The 22,884-nt window shown below is 36.9% G+C and overlaps 1 protein-coding gene across 5 annotated transcripts in view; it reads left to right on the forward strand.

Moving 5' to 3' along the window:
• Positions 1-20,992, forward strand: part of ARL15 (ADP ribosylation factor like GTPase 15) — a 221,690-nt gene extending 200,698 nt beyond the window's left edge. For all 5 annotated transcript variants that reach the window (XM_062604281.1, XM_062604278.1, XM_062604279.1 and 2 more), the window contains one exon: positions 17,216-20,992. In XM_062604281.1, the coding sequence (XP_062460265.1) occupies positions 17,216-17,368 (153 nt within the window). In that variant the 3' untranslated portion in view covers positions 17,369-20,992. The remainder of the gene's footprint in view (positions 1-17,215) is intronic.
• The last annotated feature ends 1,892 nt before the right edge of the window (positions 20,993-22,884 follow it).

Below are 22,884 nucleotides of genomic sequence, written 5' to 3' on the forward strand. Positions count from 1 at the left end.
GGAAAAAAATGCAAGTCAGAGGTGATGTATTTACTCACCTGAGTGGGACTGCTCACAACTGGTAATCAGACACTTGATGAAATAACTTGCCAGTTTGAGGATTTTAATCTCTACTTTCAGCTTTCCATCTGCAGAACTGGGAAAATAGTATGTAGCTTGAAGGGATATATGACATTTCCTTCATTAGTATCTCTAACATCAGATGCTATTCTTGCACAAAAGACATCTAGAATCCAAAAAAATTGTTTTTAAGACAGAGATCTGGTGTCCCTTTTGCAATTTCTATCTGCCTGGAGCTTATTTATGCCTGCATAAATGATGCTTAAAGTAGATAATGCCCTTCAAATGAAGGTAAGAATATAGCAGTAAATTTGCTGAGGTCATAGTGCTTATGGGTTACGGTTTACAGAAAAAAAACAAACCAATGCACAAACAAAAAACCCATCAAAACCCAAGATCTGAATTGAAGACATGTTTTGAATGTTTTAACTTCTCTCTAATAATGTTTTATTGTTGTAGGTGTTCTGTTATCTGTAACTGCATGTAAGGATGGTAAATCATAGAATAGTTAGGGTTGGAAAGAACCTTAAGATCATCAAATTCCAACCCCCCTGCCATGGGCAGGGACACCTCACACTAAGCCATGTCACCCAAGGCGCTGTCCAGCCTGGCCTTGAACACTGCCAGGGATGGAGCATTTAGCACTTTGGGCAACTGCTGCCAGCGCCTTACCACCCTGCCAGTAAAGAACTTCTTCGTATCCAACCTGAACTTCCCCTGTTTAAGTTTGAGCTCATTATCCCTTGTCCTGTTGCTACAGCCCCTGATGAAAAGTCTTTCTCTGGTATCCTTGTAGCCCCCTTTAGAGACTGGAAGGCTTTTGTGAGGTCTCCACGCAGCCTTCTCTTCTCCAGACTGAACAGCCCCAACTTGCTCGGCCTGTGTTCATATCGGATGTTACCATATTTTTATTTTTGCTGTGCTTTCAGGGAATGTCATGATGATAGTTTGCAATTCATAGTGGTTTTGTTGAACAAGCATGAATAATAAAGTGATTTGCAGTTCGGAGTGGCATTCTTGAATGAGCTTTGGTCTTAAAAACTTTGCTCACATTGAAGCTTCTTCAGATTAAGGCGAGTCTGAAATAGAGGGAGCAGTGTGGTATTCCTCAGTACCATTTGCAAAATAAATTTTTTTTTTAACCTCTGGATTTTGTCCCAAAATGTGGGCTTTATTGAATGAGAACTTTCAACTGACTTCCTAAATAAATGGGAAACACTAAGGATAAACAAGTAGCTGTAATGGAAGATGGAGTTCTACATCTACAATAATGCCTCATATCAGCCTCTTGCAATTTCCAGTAAACAAAACTGATCTGAAACTAATGATCTGAACTTTCTGCTGTGAGTTCTGCATCTTTCCCTCTGTCTTGACATGTTCCTAATGGAGCATGTCTTTCTTTTGCTGCCTGTTGCCTCTGTTTTTTACTATTTCTTCACCTGTTCCTACCTTCCTCAGCTCTCTTTTGAGCTGAATTATGGAAGAAGGAAAATACTTTAAAAAATCCAATGTGTAGTCTCCTTGTCTCTTTTTGCTTCCATTTCTGCTGGTCAAACTTGACCTAATTTCAATGTATGCTCTGTTCACTGTGCATATGTGGAGGGCTTCAGTTGTGCAGCATTCACCTTTGTCCATGAGTCACATGGACAAGTCTAATGCTACAGTGAAGTTTGAATAGCAAATGAAGCAGACTGAGCTCATGCCAGTGAATGAAAATACATTTGCACCCTGTGTTCCAGCTGGCCTGTCAAAGCAAAGAAGGTGATCCTATACTCCTGGAAAAAGGTATCTATCCGAGCTGAAACCAGGACAAGATAGCATTTTGTTCATCCCTTTGTTTTCACCTCAGCTTTCCAGCTGTTGGTAGTTGGCTGTCAGTGCAGCTCTACCATATGGCTGGTTTTCAAGAATCATCTGAGGAAAGACAGTGTGTTTTGCTGGATTTGTACATGAGGAATCATAGCACACATATATTGGCAAGGGATTTAAGAAGTGGGAGCGTAAATGTCAAATACAAACATTTTCTGTTAAGCAAAAAATTACCTGCTGTCCAGCAGGACAGACATATAAAAAGCATTCAAGTATGAGCAGGCTGGCTAAACCAGTTACAGAGAACTTAAGTGTTGTCTGAACTGAAAACTATTGTACTGGGTAGCCAGAGAGCTGAGCCATCCCCAGGTGGACTTGGAAGCATCCAACCCAAATATGAAAAGGAGAGCTAGCTTCCAAAATAAATTATTAAGAGTAGACATTAGTAGTAGACAAAGCCAAATATGTTTTCCCCCTTCTGCTTTTATATCAACAGATGATGGAAATTACTTAGTTTAGACTGAAAAATGTTGGAATGTGATAGTCTACCAGAGTTGTCACACCTGTGTTATGCTTTCCTGGTTGTCTAGACATTCCAGCCTCCGTTCATTCCTGTAGATCTGAATCCATCACCTGTGCTTAATACTTATGTCTGTTGAAAAAAAGTAAATACTCCTCCAAATGGTGCGTCATGTACATGCTCTTCTAACTTCAAACACGTCTTTAATTCGCTTGGGTTATGTGAAGTATATTGGTGTCAAGATAGAAAGATTACTTTCAAGAAACCAGGTGTTCATTCTCTGAGATCTTTTTTTTTTTGATAGACCATACATCTCCTGCTGTTTTCAGCTACATCAGAGTGAGGAAGCATGTATTTTTGACTATGGTACTGCAAGCTTTTCAGGCATCTTTATGAAGGATGTTATCCAATTTGCTGTAATGATTGTCTGTTTGTATTTCCCCCTTTCTTGCTTGCAGCAGCTAACTCAGTTTCCTTCTCTTGAAAATAAATCTTATTTCATCTTTCAAAAGATAAATTTATTCTTTGTACTTGAGACACTGATACCGCAGTTCACCCCTTTCCATACCTCAGTTGTCTGTCATCTTTCCAAAGCTTCAGACTCTCATGAGAGTACAATGCACGTCAGATTGAGAAGAGTGCTGTCTCAGTCAGATTGACCTGATCGTGAAAATTCCCTTCTTCCTTTCTTCTCCTCCCCTTTCACCCGAAATGACTCCTTCAGGAAACATCCGATCCTTCTGTTGCTCAGTGGATCAAAGTGCTGTATTGTTGGATCTTAATCACATATGAATGGCTCCAGAAGGAATCAGAGCTCTCTTTGTTCATTAGAGGCTTCTAGGCCAAAAACAGTGCCAGCAGCCATAAAGGAAATATGTAAACTTCTATTTGGTCATTCAGTGAACCATGTCATTCTAGGTTTGACCTCTTCTTCTTCGCGCAAACTTCCTTCTGCAGGAAGGTGGCCTAGATCATGATCCTAAAATGTATTAATGCTGGCAATTGTATGGAAAGGGATATTTTTTTTTTCTTCTGTTTGATGTCCTCTACTAATTCTTCTTGCAGTTTCCTGCTTCTGAACATCCTCAGCTGTAATTACAAACTAGGATTCAAAATGTTCCAGACTTATCTCTATCAGATAGAGGCATGGTCTGTATCACTGTGGTATCACAGTGTGTTGCAAAGTGTAAGTGGCTAGAATGTGCCGGTATCAAAGTAAAAAATGTTCTTTTCTTTCTGTAAAATGGATTTGTGTTGCGCTGGATGTGTGCATATCTCCACAGATTAGGACTGGTAATAGGAAGATGAACTGTTCGTAAAAAAAAAATTACTTGACCAAGGGTTTTTACTTCTTTATAGCACATCAAGATGTTGAGAGTGCTTAATGAATTGAAACAGTATTGGGTATGACATTAACAAGACATTGTATATCTCCTCTTGCTTCAGTTAGGCATTTTTGTGCAGGAATTTTAATGATACTGCCACTTTCCCTTTATATATGATGCAAATTGAGATGTTCTTCTTGTGTGTGGACTAACATGTAGTAGCTGAAGTGCAATTTTCTGTGTTTCTTATACTGTTTTATCGAGCATGACTTAATTACAAAACTGATTATAAACTTACTGTCATCTATAAATGTGAGTAGTGAAAGAAAGAGAATGAGACGTTCCATGTCATCCAAGGTATTTGTGCACAAACACAAGTGTTGTTTATTGAGTTATCTCTTTGTTACTGCCATGCTTTAAAATGTCATCTGGTGAAGAAGGCAAACCAAATGACTTAGGCGATAAATTATATACTGTGGATAATGAAAATAAAATAATTGAATTATTCGTACTTACCCTTTAGGTTAGAAAATTCATTTTGCAAAGTGAATGACTGTGTTCACAGAAGTAAGGATTGGGTTTATATGACTTGTGAGTGTACAGGCTATATTAGTAGAACAATACAACTTCAAATATAGTTTCATTGCCTTTTTATCATCATATACTGTATCCATAACTACAGACAAGGCTAAATGGGAAGGAATTTAGTGTTTTAACTAACCCTTACAATAAAGTTCACAAAATTCACCTATGTTAACCTATAATAAAAAATGGAATACAGAAATCCTACCAGAAGTGTTACGGTGTTGCATGTTTTTTTATAGAATAGGAGAACTGCTACCTCCCTGCCTCCCAGAATAGCTGAAGATCCAGTCAGACCACCAGACAGTGGATTTTTTTGTAGGATCCAGTTGTACTTGTATGTTCTGCATGTGTCTTTAATCTCAACCCGTTTGATTGTATTTATACCTTTTACCAATAGATCCTGTTAATACATTTTAAAGCTTATCAGGGGAACCAATAAACCATTTTTTGTTTCCTGTGACAAATGTCAGTGTTTCACCTTGATTTTTCTGAGCATTACACATTTTTCAGTATACTCTGCTTCCAAGCACCATCAAGTCCATTTTCAGATTTGTGCTTTCTAGTTGGCAAATGCGAAGCTGATACGCTACCAGCTGGGATGGAATCTTTTTAATATGATGTCATTTCTGCTATGATGGATTAGACATCTTTAGAAGCAGGATGTGCTATAGCTCATAAGTCATCTAAAGCCATTTTATGTGGTTGATCTCTTCACACCTCTCACTACTTCCCCTCTACAGTTCCTGCTCATTGCCTGTGGTCTGACTGACATCATGAAGACGCTGTCCTTTCTATTAATCTGTCTACAACTGGGCCTATAAAGCAGCATGGCTGGTGGATGCTGAGTAAACTACTGTACAATGTGCAAATACTTCCTTATCCAAAGTCTGAGAATTTGATTCTTCTCCAAATCAGTTTTACAGCAGGCAGCATAGTATCTTTTCCAGCTTTTCTAGAGCAATGTATGAAACACTTTACTCATTGTATTGATTTTTAAAAATAACCTGTTGTTAGTTAGTGCTTCATCTTGTAATGAGGTAATTTATTGGTTTAAGAGGACAATTGGAAATGTCACATTAGCGAGATTTCAAATTTTAGCTATTAGCAGATAGGCTCTTTGGTTTAGGTCACTAAAGCATCTGTGAATTATAAGCAATGTACTGTTAGTACACTGATTCATTGAAAATCAAATGATGATTTTCCAGTTAGCGTTGCAAACATAAAACATTACTTTGCAAATTCTATACTGTTCAGTAACCCTGACATGGTCTAGCTCTCTGTATTTATAGGACCACGGTAAATGTTCAAATCTAAAATGTTATTGAAAAATAGATTTTTATATTTGGTTGGTTTTTTTTACAAATTCAACTCCATGACCTCTTTGCAGTGGTTTCTTCTTTAAAATCTGGACCACCATAAGGTTAAAAACTGAGTCCCTGAGCCGGAGACAGAGGAATATTCGGTAGCTTGTTGCTAGTTATCCCCTTCTCCTGCCATCAACTGCCTAAAAGACACAACCAAATAATAGTACTAAATCTAACCGGAAGTGTCAGATATAAAGCCACAATCTAGTGCTACTTTCAGACCGTAAAAAAATAGCAACTCTGATTTACTGTTGGTACTTGTGGCTGAAGGATGTTCTATTTATTTTTTCACTGTCTTTGTACTATTTGGAGCTGCACTGGCAACTCTAGTACACTAGACACTATATGGTACATCTCGGCATAGAAATAGCAAAATAGTTCAATCGTGTTAAACCTTTAAATTACTGCCCTGCAAATGACTGTTTGTTCTTGATGAGTTTTTCATTCAAGTAACCCTCAACCTCATAAAATACTAAACTCATACTGAAACCTATGCTTTATAATGCCAGATTTTTTCCCCATTTTCAGTTTACACAGTTAGCTTGTATCAAGTTTAAAAATAATGCTTTAAAAGAATCAATTTCATGGTGAATGCATCTAGTCAAACAAGTCATTTAAACATCTTACTCGTGTGTAGCAGACCGTTTTACAAGTAATTTGAGAGTTTTACAAGCCTGTGTTTCAGACAGAATAATTAGTTGTTTTTTATATGCAAGTTTGGATTTAAACTCATTAACTTCAGTGTATAGAACTCTTCCTGGCCTCGTATGGAGTAGTTAGTTAAGGTCTTTTTAGCTGTAGTCATATTTAGTAGTTCATTTTCAAGAAGTAGCAAAATGGTGCAAATTTCAAGGATGCTCTCAAAAAAGCCTAGCCTTGTAGCTTGTTACTAGTAGCAGCAAACATCATGTGGCAATTTCTAATGTAAAGAAAACAATTAGTAATTGGAGATTTGCAGAATTAAGACTTATCTTGAGCACCAGAACCCCAAAATTTAAAAGACATGATTATACCTTCATTAAATCACAATTTTGAATAGGTAGATTAGCCTCTAAGGTGAGTGGAGAGTGCTTAAAAAAATCTCTTGCAGTAACATGTTTTAGTTAACTGATATTATTTGTCTCTTAAAAAATTTATGTGAGCTATATTTTTGCTATATACTGTTTCCTTTCCAGTGAAAAGCTAACACCAGGTGTAAGCTGGGACCTGTTAGTAAAACTGCAAGTCAGATTCAGAGGTAGAGAGAAGCTTGCAGAAGCTGGGTTTCCCTTTCTGTTGGGATCACTTGACAAATACCTGCTGTTGTTTCTTGATGAAGTCATGAGAACTGGGGCATCACTGGAACATCATCTTCCTGCTTTCAGGTACTTTTCTTTAGAAGTAACCTGGCTTTTCAGTGACACTCAAAGGCACTCCACCGTCATAGGTGTGCAAAAGCAAGCCTTAATTCACTTAATCAAAGTGACAATAGCTTGATTACAGATCCTGTTTTAAGCATCTTCAATACTGTTATCAGTAGCCTTCCTTCAAAGGAGGCCATAAATTTTAAAGATGCTCTCTGTCCGCCCTAGAATTCAGGTATTCTTTGGAGAAGAGTGTGGTTTCTTCGGGTATGTGGTGGGGTTTTTTTTGTGTAAAGGTTTATATCCTGTCTGAGATATCGGTGGATCTTTCTTCTTTTATGTATATGCAACTCTTGATCTACTGCCTATTATTTCATCTTTTTCCTTGTAGTGTGGGTCAGGATAATATAGGGCAAGTGGTATCTTGATGCAGTTAAGTGAAGAATATTCATTGCTCTTTTGCTTGTCCCTTCCCATGGGACTTTTTTACAAAGAGACTTCTCAGAGAAGTAGCACTCTCTGCTGCAACCTACCGTAATGGAAAGAAAGCACTGGAGCCTGGAAAACGGTTGATTCTAGCCTAATAAAGTTCAAAAGAAACATACAGTTCCTCAGCATCTCACTGTATTCACCTATCCCCTCAATATCGTTCTGGTCATACCTGGCTTTTCCAGCATCATTGGTGCAAACCTCTGCATTAGTTCACTAATGTTGCTTTCCAGTACTGGAAATAGTTCAGGTACCTGGCTTTACAAAATCCTCTCTCAGTGTAAAATGCTCCCTTTTTTTTCTGTATCTGTGATTGTTCATGCATTTTCTATCATTTCAGGTGTAGTGGCAAATTGGTTTTGTGCATGGATATTCTCTGTACCTCAGTGTACAGGACTGTCTGATTTGAGCTGTGTAATTTTGCTGTTGGTATTCTTGTACTTTATGAAGGAATCTGGAATCTTGAGGGGTCTTACTCAAGCAAGGTCCTAGTCACAGAGCATGAAGGGGTTCTGCCGTATTTCTAGGTGGAGAGTTATTTAACTCCAAGTAATGGAGATGACTCTGGAGCTGACTGGAAGACTAGTTTGAAGTGTGTGTCTTCCTGGGAGTTTGGAAGAATTGGCACTTCCAGAGGCCTAGACCTACAAAACCCAAAGGACAGATTTGCCTGCTCTAACAATAAGGCAAGGAGGAAATCCTCAGAAACAGTTTCCACAGATGCTTCTGGTGCTGTAGGAACTGGGGGTCACAGAACCCATGGCATTCTGGCAGACAAGAACTGAAGCTGGTGGCAGGGTCTCTGGGAACAGTTTTTGCTGCAGAAATAGTGTATGTTAACTTTTTCGAAAAAGGAGTTATTTCACAGGTTTTTCTTTCAAAATAAATGGCTGATTGCAGTTAGTTCTGGGCTTCCATTCCCTCTCTGGGGGCTTTGCATAATTAATAACACTTCTGTCAGCAAAGGACCTGAAGGGAGATTGAAAACACCCTACACTTACACACTCTTGTACAGAACAGGTGAAATAGGCACAACTGCTGCCTGATCCCCTGTGAATGAGAGCACACATCTTGTAGAACCACAGCTACTACTGAATAAATGTCTTTTCTTTTGTGTTCATACTAGCTGTTGGCTTGGAACAGTTTCAGCAGCGTAAATGTGGGGAACCAACCACAAAGCCCTTAGAAATCCTGTTCTTCGCTGTTGATAAAAGAATACATGTCCATACAGTGTTTGGTGCTTTGCAGACGTGGGCATGGTATACAGATGTTATTTATTCAAGTGCTAGATTCATATACATGTTCAGGCAAACGCAGATGAATCATCACATATGCACCTCTCCAGAAAATAGTGTTTAACTGTTATCTGAACAGAAAACATGCCATTTGCAGAAAGGATGTCATAATAAGGATTGATCTTTGGATTTCTCATTATTCTAAGGGTTATTTTGACACTCAACATCACAGGTAAACTTTTCGGGGGGGGGGGGGGGGTGGAAGCTCAGCACTTGTGTACCTGTGTCTCAGGTTTAGTTACTAGTTGAAACCACAGTCTGTTGTTAAAGGAGAATGTTTTGCTGCTGAAGTCAGCATAGTCTGTTGTATTGTATTCTGAAGTAAACTATGAATAACTGTATTGTATTAAAAAAAAAAAAGCTACAAAACCTCTACAAGGTGCTGAAATGTATCTGTTTGAAGATCTTTAGTGTTTCTGCTAGTTATTTGTATTTCTTTAGTTATTTAACTAAAGATGTAATAAAAAAAAAACGAAACCTGAGTGTGAGAAGGTAGAGAGGAAATGTGTGATGGTACAGTAAAAGCTTCTAATAGATTTCTCGTAAAATTATTTCAGATACACTCCATTTTTATTTTTTTAACAGATTAGGGCAATGATAGTAATTTAAACAAATTATCCTAAGTTTAAGTTGATCTTATCCAATCAGTTTGGTTTTTTTTTGTATCTTAAGGCTATATTTGGGTGTGCTAAGTATATATTTAAATGGAAATTTGTTCTTAATACATAGTAAATCAGCATTTCTGTTTCTGTGTAGTATGGTGGGGGGAATGTGATTTTTAGGTGTCCTCCAAATAGCTGACTTTAACCAGGGCTAATATTCAGCATTACTCTTTAGGATTTTATATTCTAACACTTTAACTATGTAGCTTTCACACAGTATCTCTTGCATCCCAAAATACTTCAGAAAACAGTAGGTAAGAGAAGAAACAATAGAAGCAGAAATGTAAAGGGTTAGTTGCAGTGTCGTATTAAATGTGATGTCTGGTTTCCATTTCTGATTAGTTCTTTGGAATAAGTAACAGAATTAAAGCTGTAGGTACTACAGGAAAATATTTTACTGTTCCTTCATTGCGCACATTTTTGTATAATGCCTTCTTCTCTGTTCTCATTCTTTCACTTGTCACTGGAGAAGGGATGCTCTAGGGTTGCATATTGAGAACCATTGTCTTGTTTGTGCAGTCCAGCACTGGCTGTATGGATCTTCATCTGGATGTCTGGTTTTCTCTGTACAGATATGGTGCTGCTGCTCTCATGTTATCTCTGTCTTCCAGTTGTAGAAAAAGCACATGCTTACATAAACAGAATATGCTGGGTGAATGAGAAATGGAAAACAAAGTATAGGTGTATTTTTTTGGCATCTACCGAATTCTTACTGTTTCTTTTGAAAAAATTGACAGAATGTAACCAAAGAAATCGAATACATTGTAGTATGTTGTGTGGTAAAGACATGAAAAGAGCTAGTAGCTCCTTAAAGCACATCTTTGCTTCCATCTGCGTACATGCAAATCTAAGTAGTACTTTTGCACCCTCAGCAGTTTTCTGATGATTCTCATCTGTGTTATTTGTCCCAGACCCATTATATCTATGCATTAAAAACCCTATTTATTCATTTTACAAATCTTCCATTCTCTCCATCCTTATAGATGATGCAGTATTTTATATTTTGCGGTTAAGTGCTCCTCTCTATTCATCTTCCAGCTCTCTAACTCACTCCCCTTTTTCTTGTCTCACACTTGCATGTGCCAGTACTGTGTTCTCTCTGTTTAGAACAGTGTGTCTGTGCTCGTTTGCCAGGCGTCCTATTTCTTCATTCAGAACAGTTAGGTATCGTCTTTAAAACACATTTCTTTCAGCAGTGACTTGCAATCTGAAAAGTGTAACGTCCTGTGGCCACTAGAGATAACAAGGATGGAAAAGTGCATCTGTTTCAAAAAGCACTGTTTAAGTTATTTTGTGGAATGTGCGTATAAATGACTGTATTCCTCTTTATAAAGACTTATGAGCCAAAAATACTGGCCAGGTGTCTTACAAATCTAAGTACAAAGCTCAGCTGGAAAACTTTCAGATAATCTTTTGTATAAAGCAAAATCAAAAAAAAAAAAAGAAAATTGGAAAGCTGCAAAAACTAGAAATACTGATTTGTAAAGCGCTCACCACTGCCTGTGAGGAGTTGTACAAAAAGGCTTCTGATGGTTTTGAAATCTTATCTGGAAAAATTGCTTACCCTGCCGTCACACAGGAATGCTGAAGACAACAGTCTTGGGTTTCTTTCGATTTTAATTCAGCATGTCAGATTTTTAAAAACAACAACAAAAAAAGCAGCTCAGTTACATAATTCTAATTATCATAGTGTCTACTTAATAGATTCACTGCAAATTTTTAACATTGCTCATATAGACTTCGGATGCAGTGGCATGTGAAAGTCAGCTGGCAGTGAAATATTTAGCTTTAAAGAACTGAATTTAATAGCACTTCTATGGCTGATAATGTTGCTGAACCTCAGGTGGTGTTCCTAGGAATAGCCCTGTGCGTAGATTGTTCCAGGCAACAGCATATCGCCGTCCCTTCCCATCAGCTGAGGCACTTTCATTCCCCTCCCTGTTGCGTAAGAGGTATTCCATATGGAGTCAATAAATATGAGGCATAGGTGTTTTAGGAGAAGTGCTTATGAGACATAGGTGCATTACAAGGATCCCTCTAGACATGGATGAGGTCACTGTTACGAAGAAGCATATGAGCAGGCACACTGAAGTATCTTTTCAGGAGGATTATGAAGTGTCTGTAGGAAAAATAAACGTCACGAAACTTCTGCTGACAGTTTTGCACTTTAGAGCAGCTGTTCTGGTCAGACAAGAGGTCCTTCTAGCCAAGTGCGGTGTCAGGGAACGAGGTATCTAGCAGATTTTTAGGGCAAGCATGAAAGTGTTAACTTTTGTATGACAGTGGATTGAGCTAGTTGATCTGAGATGAAGTGGCTACCGATCTATTCCACCCACTATTATAAATCACCATACTCAGAGCAGGATGAGCAGAAAAGCATGAGCAGAAAAGCACGTGTAGCAGCTCAAGAGGCTGTGCAGTTTGCAGTCTGGCACACTAACATGAACTAGAGTGGATTTCAGTTTACTTTTTAGCATCAGTGGTGATTTAAGCAATGGATTCCACTCTATGGTTAGTAGGTCAACATTTGTGGTTTCTATTTAATTTGCCAGAATTTCCTTTCTTTTGTTTTCTGTTTTCCTTTTTTAGACACAACTTCTTTTACCTCTAATACCATCCTTTTCCTTATTGCAACTGTAGAAAGCTTTTTTTGTTTCTTTTAAAGTCTTCTGTAGCAGTATAATTATACTCTGAGCCTCTAATTATGGTATTTTTTTTTTCTATGCCACCTGCAAGCATTTACCTTTTTAGCTGCACAGTTAATTTTCTTTAAGTTACTCATTTTATGTAGTTTCCCTTTTTAAAACGTAATGATATGTGATGGACTTTTGGCTTTTTCTCTTCTCCAAAGATACTTAATTTGCTCATGCTTTGGTCACTGTTATAGGCAGCTTGTCTGTTGTTCATGGAGTCAGCAATCAAAACAGCTTCTCTCTCCTGCATCTTCTGAACAATTACTCTAAAAGGCAGGTTTTTATGATGTCTGAAAAAGTAATCTCAGTGTCATATCTCAGTGAAACTTATGCAGTGCTAATATGGGGAATCCCAGTCTCCCATTATTACATTTCTTGTCCATGCGGATTTGTGATAGATGAATGAACCATTTCTTGTTGTTAATACATGCAATTTGAGTAATTTCAGTTTAACTCATACCTCCACCAGTCACCTTCTTGCAGTAGTACTTGCTTAATCCTCTAAAAATTTAGACTAGTGGGGATGCTGACATGACTGTGCAACCTTTAGTGAGATATAATATACACGTGTTGTTACAAATATTTTTCTTTGCCAGTAAAACAACAATGAATGAAAAAATATTTTATCCATTCAGTTCTTGAAATGCAGCTTGGCAATGTAAGTGACTACCTGAATTTTATATTTGTTTACAGTGATTAATCAGAGTGGGTTGAAAGCCTTTTTGTGTTGCTGAAATTTGGTATTAAAATTTTGAATCTGAATGAAAAATAATACTTCCAGTCAGCTTTTTTTTTTCGTGTTGAGTAGTGGAAATGACTCTGTATTCATGTATGACAGTATATAGGTTTTCCAATAGATTTTATGTTCATGTGTTTTGTGAACTGGCTAGATGAGGTTCAGAAATAGGACATATAACAGTTTTCAGCAGGGTCTGGTTACTCAGTTTACGTATGACAATAGTAACATCAGTTCCATGCTGCTATGCTAATTCACACCAGCTGAGGTTCTGGGCACCAATCCTTTTATTGTGTCTTGACTTCTTTAGCACGTAGGTTAAGCAACATTTGATAACCATATGCTTAGTGTATTCTGCCAGTAGAATAGGACTTAAAAGGTGGAGTGTGGGAAGAGTGGGAATAATTGCAAATGTGTATTGTTAGACTTTATTGACTTTAGAATGTGGCATAGATACAATGTCAGCTTCTCTATAAAACAAGGCCCCCATGTGGAGTCAAGACATACAGTGAGAGCCTGTAAAATAGTAGTAAAGAAGTCTTAACATTATGTGGATTTAATTGATTGTGTTTATTCTAAACGTGTATCTTAAAAAATTAGCAATCCCAAAATAAACACTGGCAAAGCCAGTGTAGTAAATGCAAGTCTAATGTGTCAGACATCTGAAACATGTTTGAATCTTTGTATTTCTCTTTGGCATCCATGAACAGGCAGAAAGCTTTTTACCATTTATGCAAAAGGAGAAGACAAAAGAGCTTCTTAGGAACACACCCCTTTTGTGCTAGTGCAGTTGAAGTGTAATATAGTTACTGCTGATTATCGTAATTATGCAAGAACTACCTAGGAGACTGTGTATTCAGAGAATTTCAGCTTCCTTTGGATATTTTGTGGTTAGCATGCATCCTCTTAGGAAATCTGCTAGGGGTAAATGATGGTCATCGAAGCAAGTAGAGAAAAGAAAGCACATGGAGAGCTGAGAACATTCCAGTGGAAAACTCAACTGTGTAAACAGTGTTCGGCATCTGATAGTGTCAGTCTATCCTTGTGTAGTTGTTTTCATCTCTTGCATGTAAAAAAATGGTTACTTTTTTAAGTCTAAAAAATGTCACGTTTTTTAGAACTGAATGATATCTTCTGAGTTAAAGGGGGGAGAAATTAAAGTAAATTGGAAAATATTTGTGTCTGCACATTTTTTTCTGGAAGCTTCAAAGTTGTAGAGCCCGCTTGCAAACCTCTGGACTTTAGCAAATTCCATTGTGATGTGAAATTTAAATGAGGAAATACAGTAATATACCACTGAGTGTCCCTTGGATTGTGGAAAGTCACTTCTGTGCTAGTTCTGGTTTAGTTCTTTATTATTTGTAAGCCAATTAGTATTATTTACTATATTTAGCTGCTACTTATGTGAATATAAGCAGTTCTGCTTTCATGCCATTATCAAAGCTTCCCATTTCAAAAGCCACTGCTAAATGATCAGTTTAATTTCAACATTCATCTAACGCCTGTTAATGCAGATACTCTAAACTGTTCCTCAGGTGTTGAAAATGATGACAGCATATTGCTGATTTTGTTACATTTTGATTACACACCTAGAAATAGGAAATAATAAATTTTAATCAACATTGAGTGTTAAATAACTTACCTATAAAATTTGATTCACTAAATCAATTTATGCTGTTTCACTGCTGAAATAGAAATTCTATCTTGGCATCTTCAGTCACTGAAATACACCTTGAAGTCATTGTGTTTTTCTTGGCTGGAGGCTACCTTGGTAAGCAATGTCATATTTGCCCAGAAACACATAAGACTCAGTGCTAGTCTGCTTACTCCCATCATTTCCATATGTATGTGTTACTAGGTTATTTCATGCTTTTAAATTCAAGTACTCTTCTTACAGTATAACGACCTTTTTCTAATAATTTCTTCATATGGTATAGCCTTATGAAGAGGCTACGTAAATACGAATGTGGACAAACTTCAGTGAGTTTAAGGGGCTGATGGCAGTAGTCTTCCAGTAGGGGGGGTGTGGTGGACATCCTCTGTGTTGTGGGTGTGAAACATTTCAAATTACTCTGCCATATTTGTCAGCTTAACACCAGCAGGCTGCTCTATCAGCTAGCTCCACTGACACCTTGCTTTGTTATGCTTCTGTGCAGCTTTTACTTCCTCCCCTTATTTAGCAGTTAAGGAGGCTGTTGCTGAAAAAGGCAAGAGAGCTTTCTTATGCTGCTTCTCCAATACTATGATCAGTGCCACTAATTCAATATGTTAATGAGAGTAAACTCAATTTGGTGTCACTTCAGCTGCTGGAGACATTGCAGCGTATCCTTATAGAGATCAGTATTTAGGTTCTTATCACATATAACCATGCTAGCACATCAGATACTAATGTGGCACTGAGATAGCAATGCTAAAAGGTTTGCTGATATTAAAATACTGGTTGTTGAAGTTGTGTTTATTTCAACTTGTATGTTTTCTGAAATGTCTGAATGTTTTCTGAATGTCAGGTGCTGTGCTTCATTTTCAAATGTTTGCGGGTTGTTACAGCTATAATTCTGCTTTGTTGGAAATAGATTTTAAAAGGTTTCATCTCATCTTACCTGGGGAAGCAGAAGTTCTCATCTCAAAACCACCATTGTTTTTTGATACTTGTTACTAAATGATCTGCGCAAAATTCTTTTCTAAAAAATAAACCCTTCCTGCCACATTGTCATGGTTGAATTCTGATTAATGTGAGTTGATTCAACTACAGTTGGTTTCTTTTATTAGAATACATTACTAGATAGACAAAACTGTTGTATAGACACTGTAGGAGCTGCATATAGATCTTACAGCTTGTTTGCACTTTGGAAGCTGGTTTTTTTGCTTTCTTTCGGTTTTTTATTCCCCATACACATGGAACCTTACACAGCGTGGCTCCAGTTGCCTATCTAGGGCCTCTACTGCCTACCATAATACGAGTGACTGTTCCTGTTATTGCGCGTATTTGTGGCACAGTCTGTAATAAAAGAAAATTAGGAATATTTGGCAATAATTACAAGGAACAAGAATGTGCAAACTAAGTCAGGACTAAATATTTCTGTTGGTATGCTGACAATAGCAAGTACTGGTGGATATAATTTTGGATGTAAAAACTAAATGTCTATTTCGAAAATTCAAACATGAGTAGACTTTTGGGTAAACCAGTATCAGATCAAATACTATGAGAGACAAAAAATTTGATGAAAACAGTAATCTATGGGCCAAAATAACCTGCAGACTGCTGTCTTCTCCAAAGAAGCATAAAAAAAAAAAAGTTTTGATATTGTTATTTTGAAAAGTGATTGGAGTATACTGCTAAATGAAAATAATTTCTTTCTTAGTATTTCTGTGGATCTGTGTTTCTGCCTTGACCGTGTAATTAGCGTCAGTGATGACTGGTCTTTTCCAAGAAACTGCATCTTACTCAGTTATTTCATTAAAGCTTATAATCACCTTAAAATTTGCAATACTATATTATAGCATATTCTTATGCCTCCTTCCTGCATGGTTGCTGCAGAAATACAAATGGAATTCGTTTCATTAAAAGATGTCATTCTTTATAGGCATTATTAGGTATTGTTAGTAAGTAGCTGAAGTCTGCTAGAATGTGCTGGATTTTCTACTAAGGTGATTGCACAAAATCGTTGTGTCTCACATATAGTACTTATTACTATCCTAATCATGAAGAACCAAGAACAGCATGCTGTTCTTCTATGTTTAATTTTAGAAAAACTAACTGATTTTGGAAGACTTTTTTATCCTCCGGTGTTCATTATTTCTCTAGTGCTCATTAGGAAGCCTTTTCCTATAGCTCACCTTTGACTGGAATGTTCAGGATTTGTACATTTCTGACAGTTAATTTTTGTACTTGATCTGGTGACAAATTCTGCATCTCAAGTGTTTGCCAGTTAAAGTATGATGAAACATACAGCTTTGGCAATAAACTACAAGCATAACCTAAAATTTTATAGTTACTTTTGCTATTTTGGCTATGTTTTTGAACACTTGTTTCATGGGCTTTGCTGTGTACTATTCTCCCCTCAAGACCTCCCATGCTGTTAAGTGTATGGGTAGAATGGTAGCTTCCAAGCAGGTCACTCACCCCTAAAGAAAACACTTTCAGGTCATGTCATATAACCTGTATTGTAAGAACAGCTGTGGGTGAGATTCTAAAAATGAGTATCCTGATCTTTTTACATGGGTTTTATTTATTTATTTATTTATTTACTGGGTTTGGGTTGTTTGGGTTTTTTTAGATGACAGACAGAGGGTTGTCATTACAATATTAATGCATTGATCTCTTTTCTTAATAGATTAAAAAATATTTTGAACTTGAGCCACTTGCACGTGGAAAGCGCTGGATCCTTAAACCCTGCTCCTTGGATGATATGGAAGCAGTAAAAGACAGCTTCTCCCTTCTAATAAACTTGCTAGAAGAGAGAGATTTCGAACCTTCAAGAATGTGAAACCCAAGAGAGAAGAGCGATTCTCCAGGCATCACTGTACCTGAACATTCTGCTCACAGCTTAATTATGGTGTGGTATCAAGAGATGGCTGTGATATCTTTTTCATACAGAGTTAGTGCAGAATGTCCTTTTGTTAAAATAAATACTCTGTGAATCAGGTACACAACTATTTCCAGTAAAGTTGTCTACTACTGAAATAGGGAGTTCCTCTTTGTTTACCACTATTTCTGCACACAGCATGTTGCTTTCTTGCATTGTGATCATCCTTGATAGGAAATTTTACACGCACAAAAATAAAATAGTCTGTAAAGGAGGAATTCTACCTGCTACCTTGGCTTTTAAAATATAACTAATGTCTTAAGGATTTGTGAGAGTAGTTTGTATTAGCCTGTTTACTGTGATTCTGCAGTATGGAAAAGCACAGCCACTTGAGACCTTTAGAAGGACACCTTAAAGGCAAGGAGTTTCAGAAAATGCAAAGGTTAGTCTTGAGGTTTTACTAGGTGAAAACACAGTTGACAAGTTTGTTGATTCCTCTTCTGAAGTCACAGCATAACCTTGTCAAAGGCAGAGCCGCTGCTTTGCTGAAAGCTTCCTAAAACATAAATTATCAAAGAGATGTATGGGGATAATAGTACTTGGCAAAAATATGTAACATAAACAGGTGGTCTGAGTAACAAAATTTTCAGAAATATACAACAGTTGGATAAAATAAAAATTTTCATTGAAGGTAGTTTTGCATAACAGAAGAAAGCAAATGTCTGTTAATTCAGCTGTGGAGAACTGATCTCTAGTTAGAGTGACTGATGTTGAATATGTATTTCTTCCTATATCGGTCACTTACAGACTGCTACTGTTATTGTAACATTGCCAAGGCATCTATACCATAGTTAAGGGCCTTCCAGTGTTTGTACTATAAGCTTCTCTTTTCAGGGGATTATAACATGTTCTTTTGAACTTCCTCTGGGCTTGATGTTACTTAGAAGACAAAAAGGTATTCATTGGAAACATTTGAAATACATTTGGAAAAAAATCATTTGGTTCCAGTAACACAGTGTGTATGTTCTCTTTCCAAGTTTTCCCAGTTGTAGATTTGCAGGTTTTTTGACTGCCTTTTCTTGATATTTTAAAACCTTATAAGGTGATTTTGCCCATTAAAGAAACATGCCAAGTCACTTAATGGCTCACCATTAAGTCAGTCATAACAGGGTATCTGCAGATCAGTCACTGGACTGGTGCACACCTTAAATGTTGTGCCTTGTGCATTTAGCTACCCTCATGCATGAGCATCTGCAAACTCAAACTGTAGTGATGTGTCTTGTCAGTGGTTCTTTATCAATTCTGCTGGTGTTTTAAAACTCATAACTCCTTTTTTCAGGGCATTAAGTAACATCTTTCCACTCTGTTTATTTTTTTAAGTAAGTTTGAAGTTTATTGTAGTTTCTCAGTAGTTTATTTGGGAATAAAAAAATAGCTTTTAAAGGCTTATAAAAGCCATTTCTCTGTTACTTGCAATTACACTCTTTATTAAACAAGATGTTTTTAATAGGTTTTTTGTTTACTTTTCAACTTCCATGAACTTCTTGCATTGCTCAGTCAGAATTATTTTTGCCCAAATGCATGGCCTGATGATCACTGTCTCAGATTGCTTCCTATTATCAGAAAGAAAACTGTTAAGCTCCTTGTTTAATTTTAAGATAGAATAGGCAGAAAACGTGAAGGGCATCTCTTCTTCTTTTGTGTTTCTTCTTTTTTCTGCCAGGTCCATTGCTTCGCTCCTAATACTTTTGGAAATATCAAGAACTGGAAGTGTTAATTTTGAAACACAGAGAGGAGCCCTCTGTTGGTTCAGTTCTCTCTGATCAATTTAGGTGGAACCCAGCTGCCCATCAATTTCCATTGTATGGGTTAAGGAGATTCATTTCCCTGGATTTAAAGAGCAATTGCATCCAATTTACAGTTCCAGACTCTCTCTTATCTGACATGAGCTCAGAGGCTACAGCATCCCCACATGTCCATAAAGGTCCCCAGATTTCTGTCCTGTTTAGGGACAATGACAAATAAATGTGGGGAGGAGTGAGGGAATTATTTCCCAGAGAAAGCAGGCAGTCTGGGCAGGCAAAAGGAGTGATTTAATGCTTTTACTGCTTTTTCATTGAGCACTAGTTAAAAGATATTTTTCTTTTTACTGATTTTCCCTTTCTTTCCCATGTTGAAGTTATGGACCAAAAGGTACAGCAAATGAAAATAAGTCCAACTGGTTTGCATTCTTAAAACCATACTTGTACCATCAGTGAGACTGATCCAAAAAACTTAAGAGCTTCTGAGTTATATTTTGGTTATGATTTCCCAACTATGCACTGTTGGAAGGTGCTACATGACTATCCTGCAAAAGGTCCAAATAGTCAATGAGGATATGGCTTTGGCATATGTCAGTGGCCACTTAGACCAGGACCTTTGGATGTTTAATGCTTTTTCTCTAGGAAAATACCAACTGCACAGGAGCAGTTGTTTTTGGTTTTTTTTTTCCAAATATTTTGAGTATGCCTTTTCTTACAGTGATCATTCCTCACCACAGGCTGAAACAATACCTCATAACTGCATAAGGCTAAGACCAACACTTCACTTTACTTTGAGTGTAGTTCTGTGGTTTTGTGTTGTGGATGGACTTAATGGATGTGAACCTTAACATCTGCAAACACCTTCACCTTTTTATGGAGGAATTAAAAATGCTCGTAGCAGCTCAAGTCACACTTCCCTGTCCTTCTGTCCTTCACCAGTCTTAATTGTTTCTTTTAATCTTTTCACATGTGTTCATCATTTAGGTGAAATAAACTTGGGCACTAGACTCTACTTTCCATGCAAGTTCATTGAAGAGTGAACACTGTCTTTTTAAAAAAGATACTGTGCTTTAATCTTCTTTAGCCATCTGTTAAACTAGTTTCTGTATGTATGTGTGTGTGTGTATGTGTATGTGCCCACATTGGGCTTCTTTTCAGACCTGTGGCTGTCTGCAGTGTCTCAGCCGTCAGAATGAAAACATTATCAATCAGTATCCAACAACAGCTGGTTTTGACAAGCTTCTGTCTGCTGCCTAATACTTTACAACTTGTCAGTAAGAACTCTTTGTCTACTCACTTTGAGCTAGTAATCTTACTGCTTCCATGTCGTGTCCTGTACTTGTACTTCTTGCATTTGTATGGAAAAAAGTTAAATCTTAGTGGGTTTTGATATTCTTTCTTGGTGTATAATGCTCCATGTGTATCTCAGCTTGCTTCTTCAAATGCGCTATACAAAAATCTGTGATGTATTATTTCAGTTAACTTCTCGCATTTCATTATATTTATAGAAGTTGCAGATTTTTGTACTGTATTAGCTAATAGAGTTGCCTTTTTGTAATGGCAATTAATTTATATTACAAAAGTTTGTATCTTTACTGTAGTCAAAAGTATTAGTTAACAGCCATATTATCTTGACTTTATACTAAAAATACAGTGTCTATACATGGAAGCTGAGCCATTCAAGTGGCAACTGCTGACATGGGGAAGTTGTACTGTTTGTGATTTATACATGATTTCCACTATCCAAAAAAAAAAGAAAAAAAAAGAAAAAAAAGAAAATAAACACTGTGTAGAGTTGACTTGCTAAGTTTGGATTTCTTGAGTAATAGCCAGTTTGTGAATACGGTGTATTACCTTGATTTGGAGTCTTGGAGATAAATTATTTACTCCTAGATGAAAAAAAAATTACTGTATAATCACTGCTAAATTATACATAATTACACATTTACACACACACACACACACACACACACACACATACATATATAAAATAGAAACTTCCAAAAATTAGCTGATTTATGTCCACAGCAAGATGTTGTTCCTCTGGAAATTGATCTAAAATATACTGCAGGTTTAGCTCAAACAAAGATTGGAATGATTTTTATGCAATTACTCTATAATGTTAACCTGAGGGACACATTTATATGACTAGAAATTAATGTTTAATAAAGTGACATAGAAAAGTATGTGCACCAGAAAAAAAAAAGCTACAGAAGTTGAGCAAAGGAAAATACAATGGGAAAAATAAAAGTTTGCTGAGACAGCTCAGTGTTATCCTATCAAACATTATTTGAGTAGAAGAGACTCTAACAACGCAAATTGTAGCTGCTGATGGAAGTACAGGACTGCTGAGCCAGACTGGAGTTGCTGATTCAGCTACTGAGGTATGCTTTTTTTCATTTTATTATTTTTAAATCTGCCTCTTGCCAAGTCTAGGATGGAAATGGAAGATTTGTATACTCAGAATATTTTTTTTCAATTATTTTGTTTCATGTAAGTAGGAACTAAAAATCTGCTAATCATGCCCCATTTGATAGCTCTTGAAAGAATTCTCATTAGCTCATTAGCCCTTTGACCTAAATAGTTCAAACAAATAAAAACATCTGTTTGTGTCAGCTATAGGGTTAGTCATCCAGGGCCTAGGTTAACATGAGAAAGAGTCCCACATTCTATGTGAAAACAAAAAACATACCATATCTGACTTGAAAAGAACCCTGAAATCAAGTAAGGCTGCTGAATTCTGCTAGCTGAAGGGACTGGAAAAGATCATTACCATTGTCAATCCTCAGCCCTCTTGGGTGAAGTGACTAACTTGATTGTGTGGGTCGGACTGAAGATCAGGTTTAATTTCAGGTCTCAATTCTGAAACATTTATGCTTAATACTAGCTGCTTATAATGTATTTCAGCTTTTATCACAGCTGTATTTAGAGAAGCTGAAGTATGCTGTACATACTGCTTGTTCATTCACCAGTTTTCGTAAGAAAATGTTACATTTGGTAGTATTCTGGTGGGGTTTGATGGAATATATTTAGGACCACCTTGTTAGTGGAGTGTGTGTGCATCAAACACAATCAGCACTACTATTTATGATGTCTTAAATATACTTTTTTAGTCACAGAAACTGTCTAAAAAAGACAGATACCCAAATGTGACTATTCTATGCAGCTCCAGTTATCTGTGGTGATAAGACAGGGAGAATGGAAGATAGATACTCCAATCATCTAGTTGTCAGGTTTACAGTAAACCCAACAAAAGTCTTCAGCAAAGTGTCCTGTGGTGATTTGGAATGATTACAGAAAACTAAGAGTTGAGGCAGTGAAGACATGGAATGACATGATCTATGCCCAGCCATAATACTATTACAAAAATAGAGGGAGTCATTGCCTGAAAATAGCCTGGGTTTGGTAAAGACCGTATTTGTAATGAAAAGTTGCACTGTTAATTTCTGGGATACATTTCCTCACACATGAAGAATCTATACATATATTTCAGAACCTGTCCACATGCTAATAATTAAGAGGCATGAATTGTGTGTAGTATAAGGAAAGCCATTCACAATTAATTTTCTCAATTCTCACTATTAGATTGTGAACTAAAACTGACAAAAAATAAACTCAGAAGTCATAGCACTTCTTTTTTATCTGTCACCTTGAAAGAGTGAAATGCTGTTGTTC

Source organism: Pezoporus occidentalis, unplaced genomic scaffold, assembly GCF_034315485.1.
Source record: "Pezoporus occidentalis ecotype Australia unplaced genomic scaffold, CSIRO_AGI_Poc_V1 ctg85, whole genome shotgun sequence".
NCBI lineage: Eukaryota > Metazoa > Chordata > Aves > Psittaciformes > Psittacidae > Pezoporus > Pezoporus occidentalis.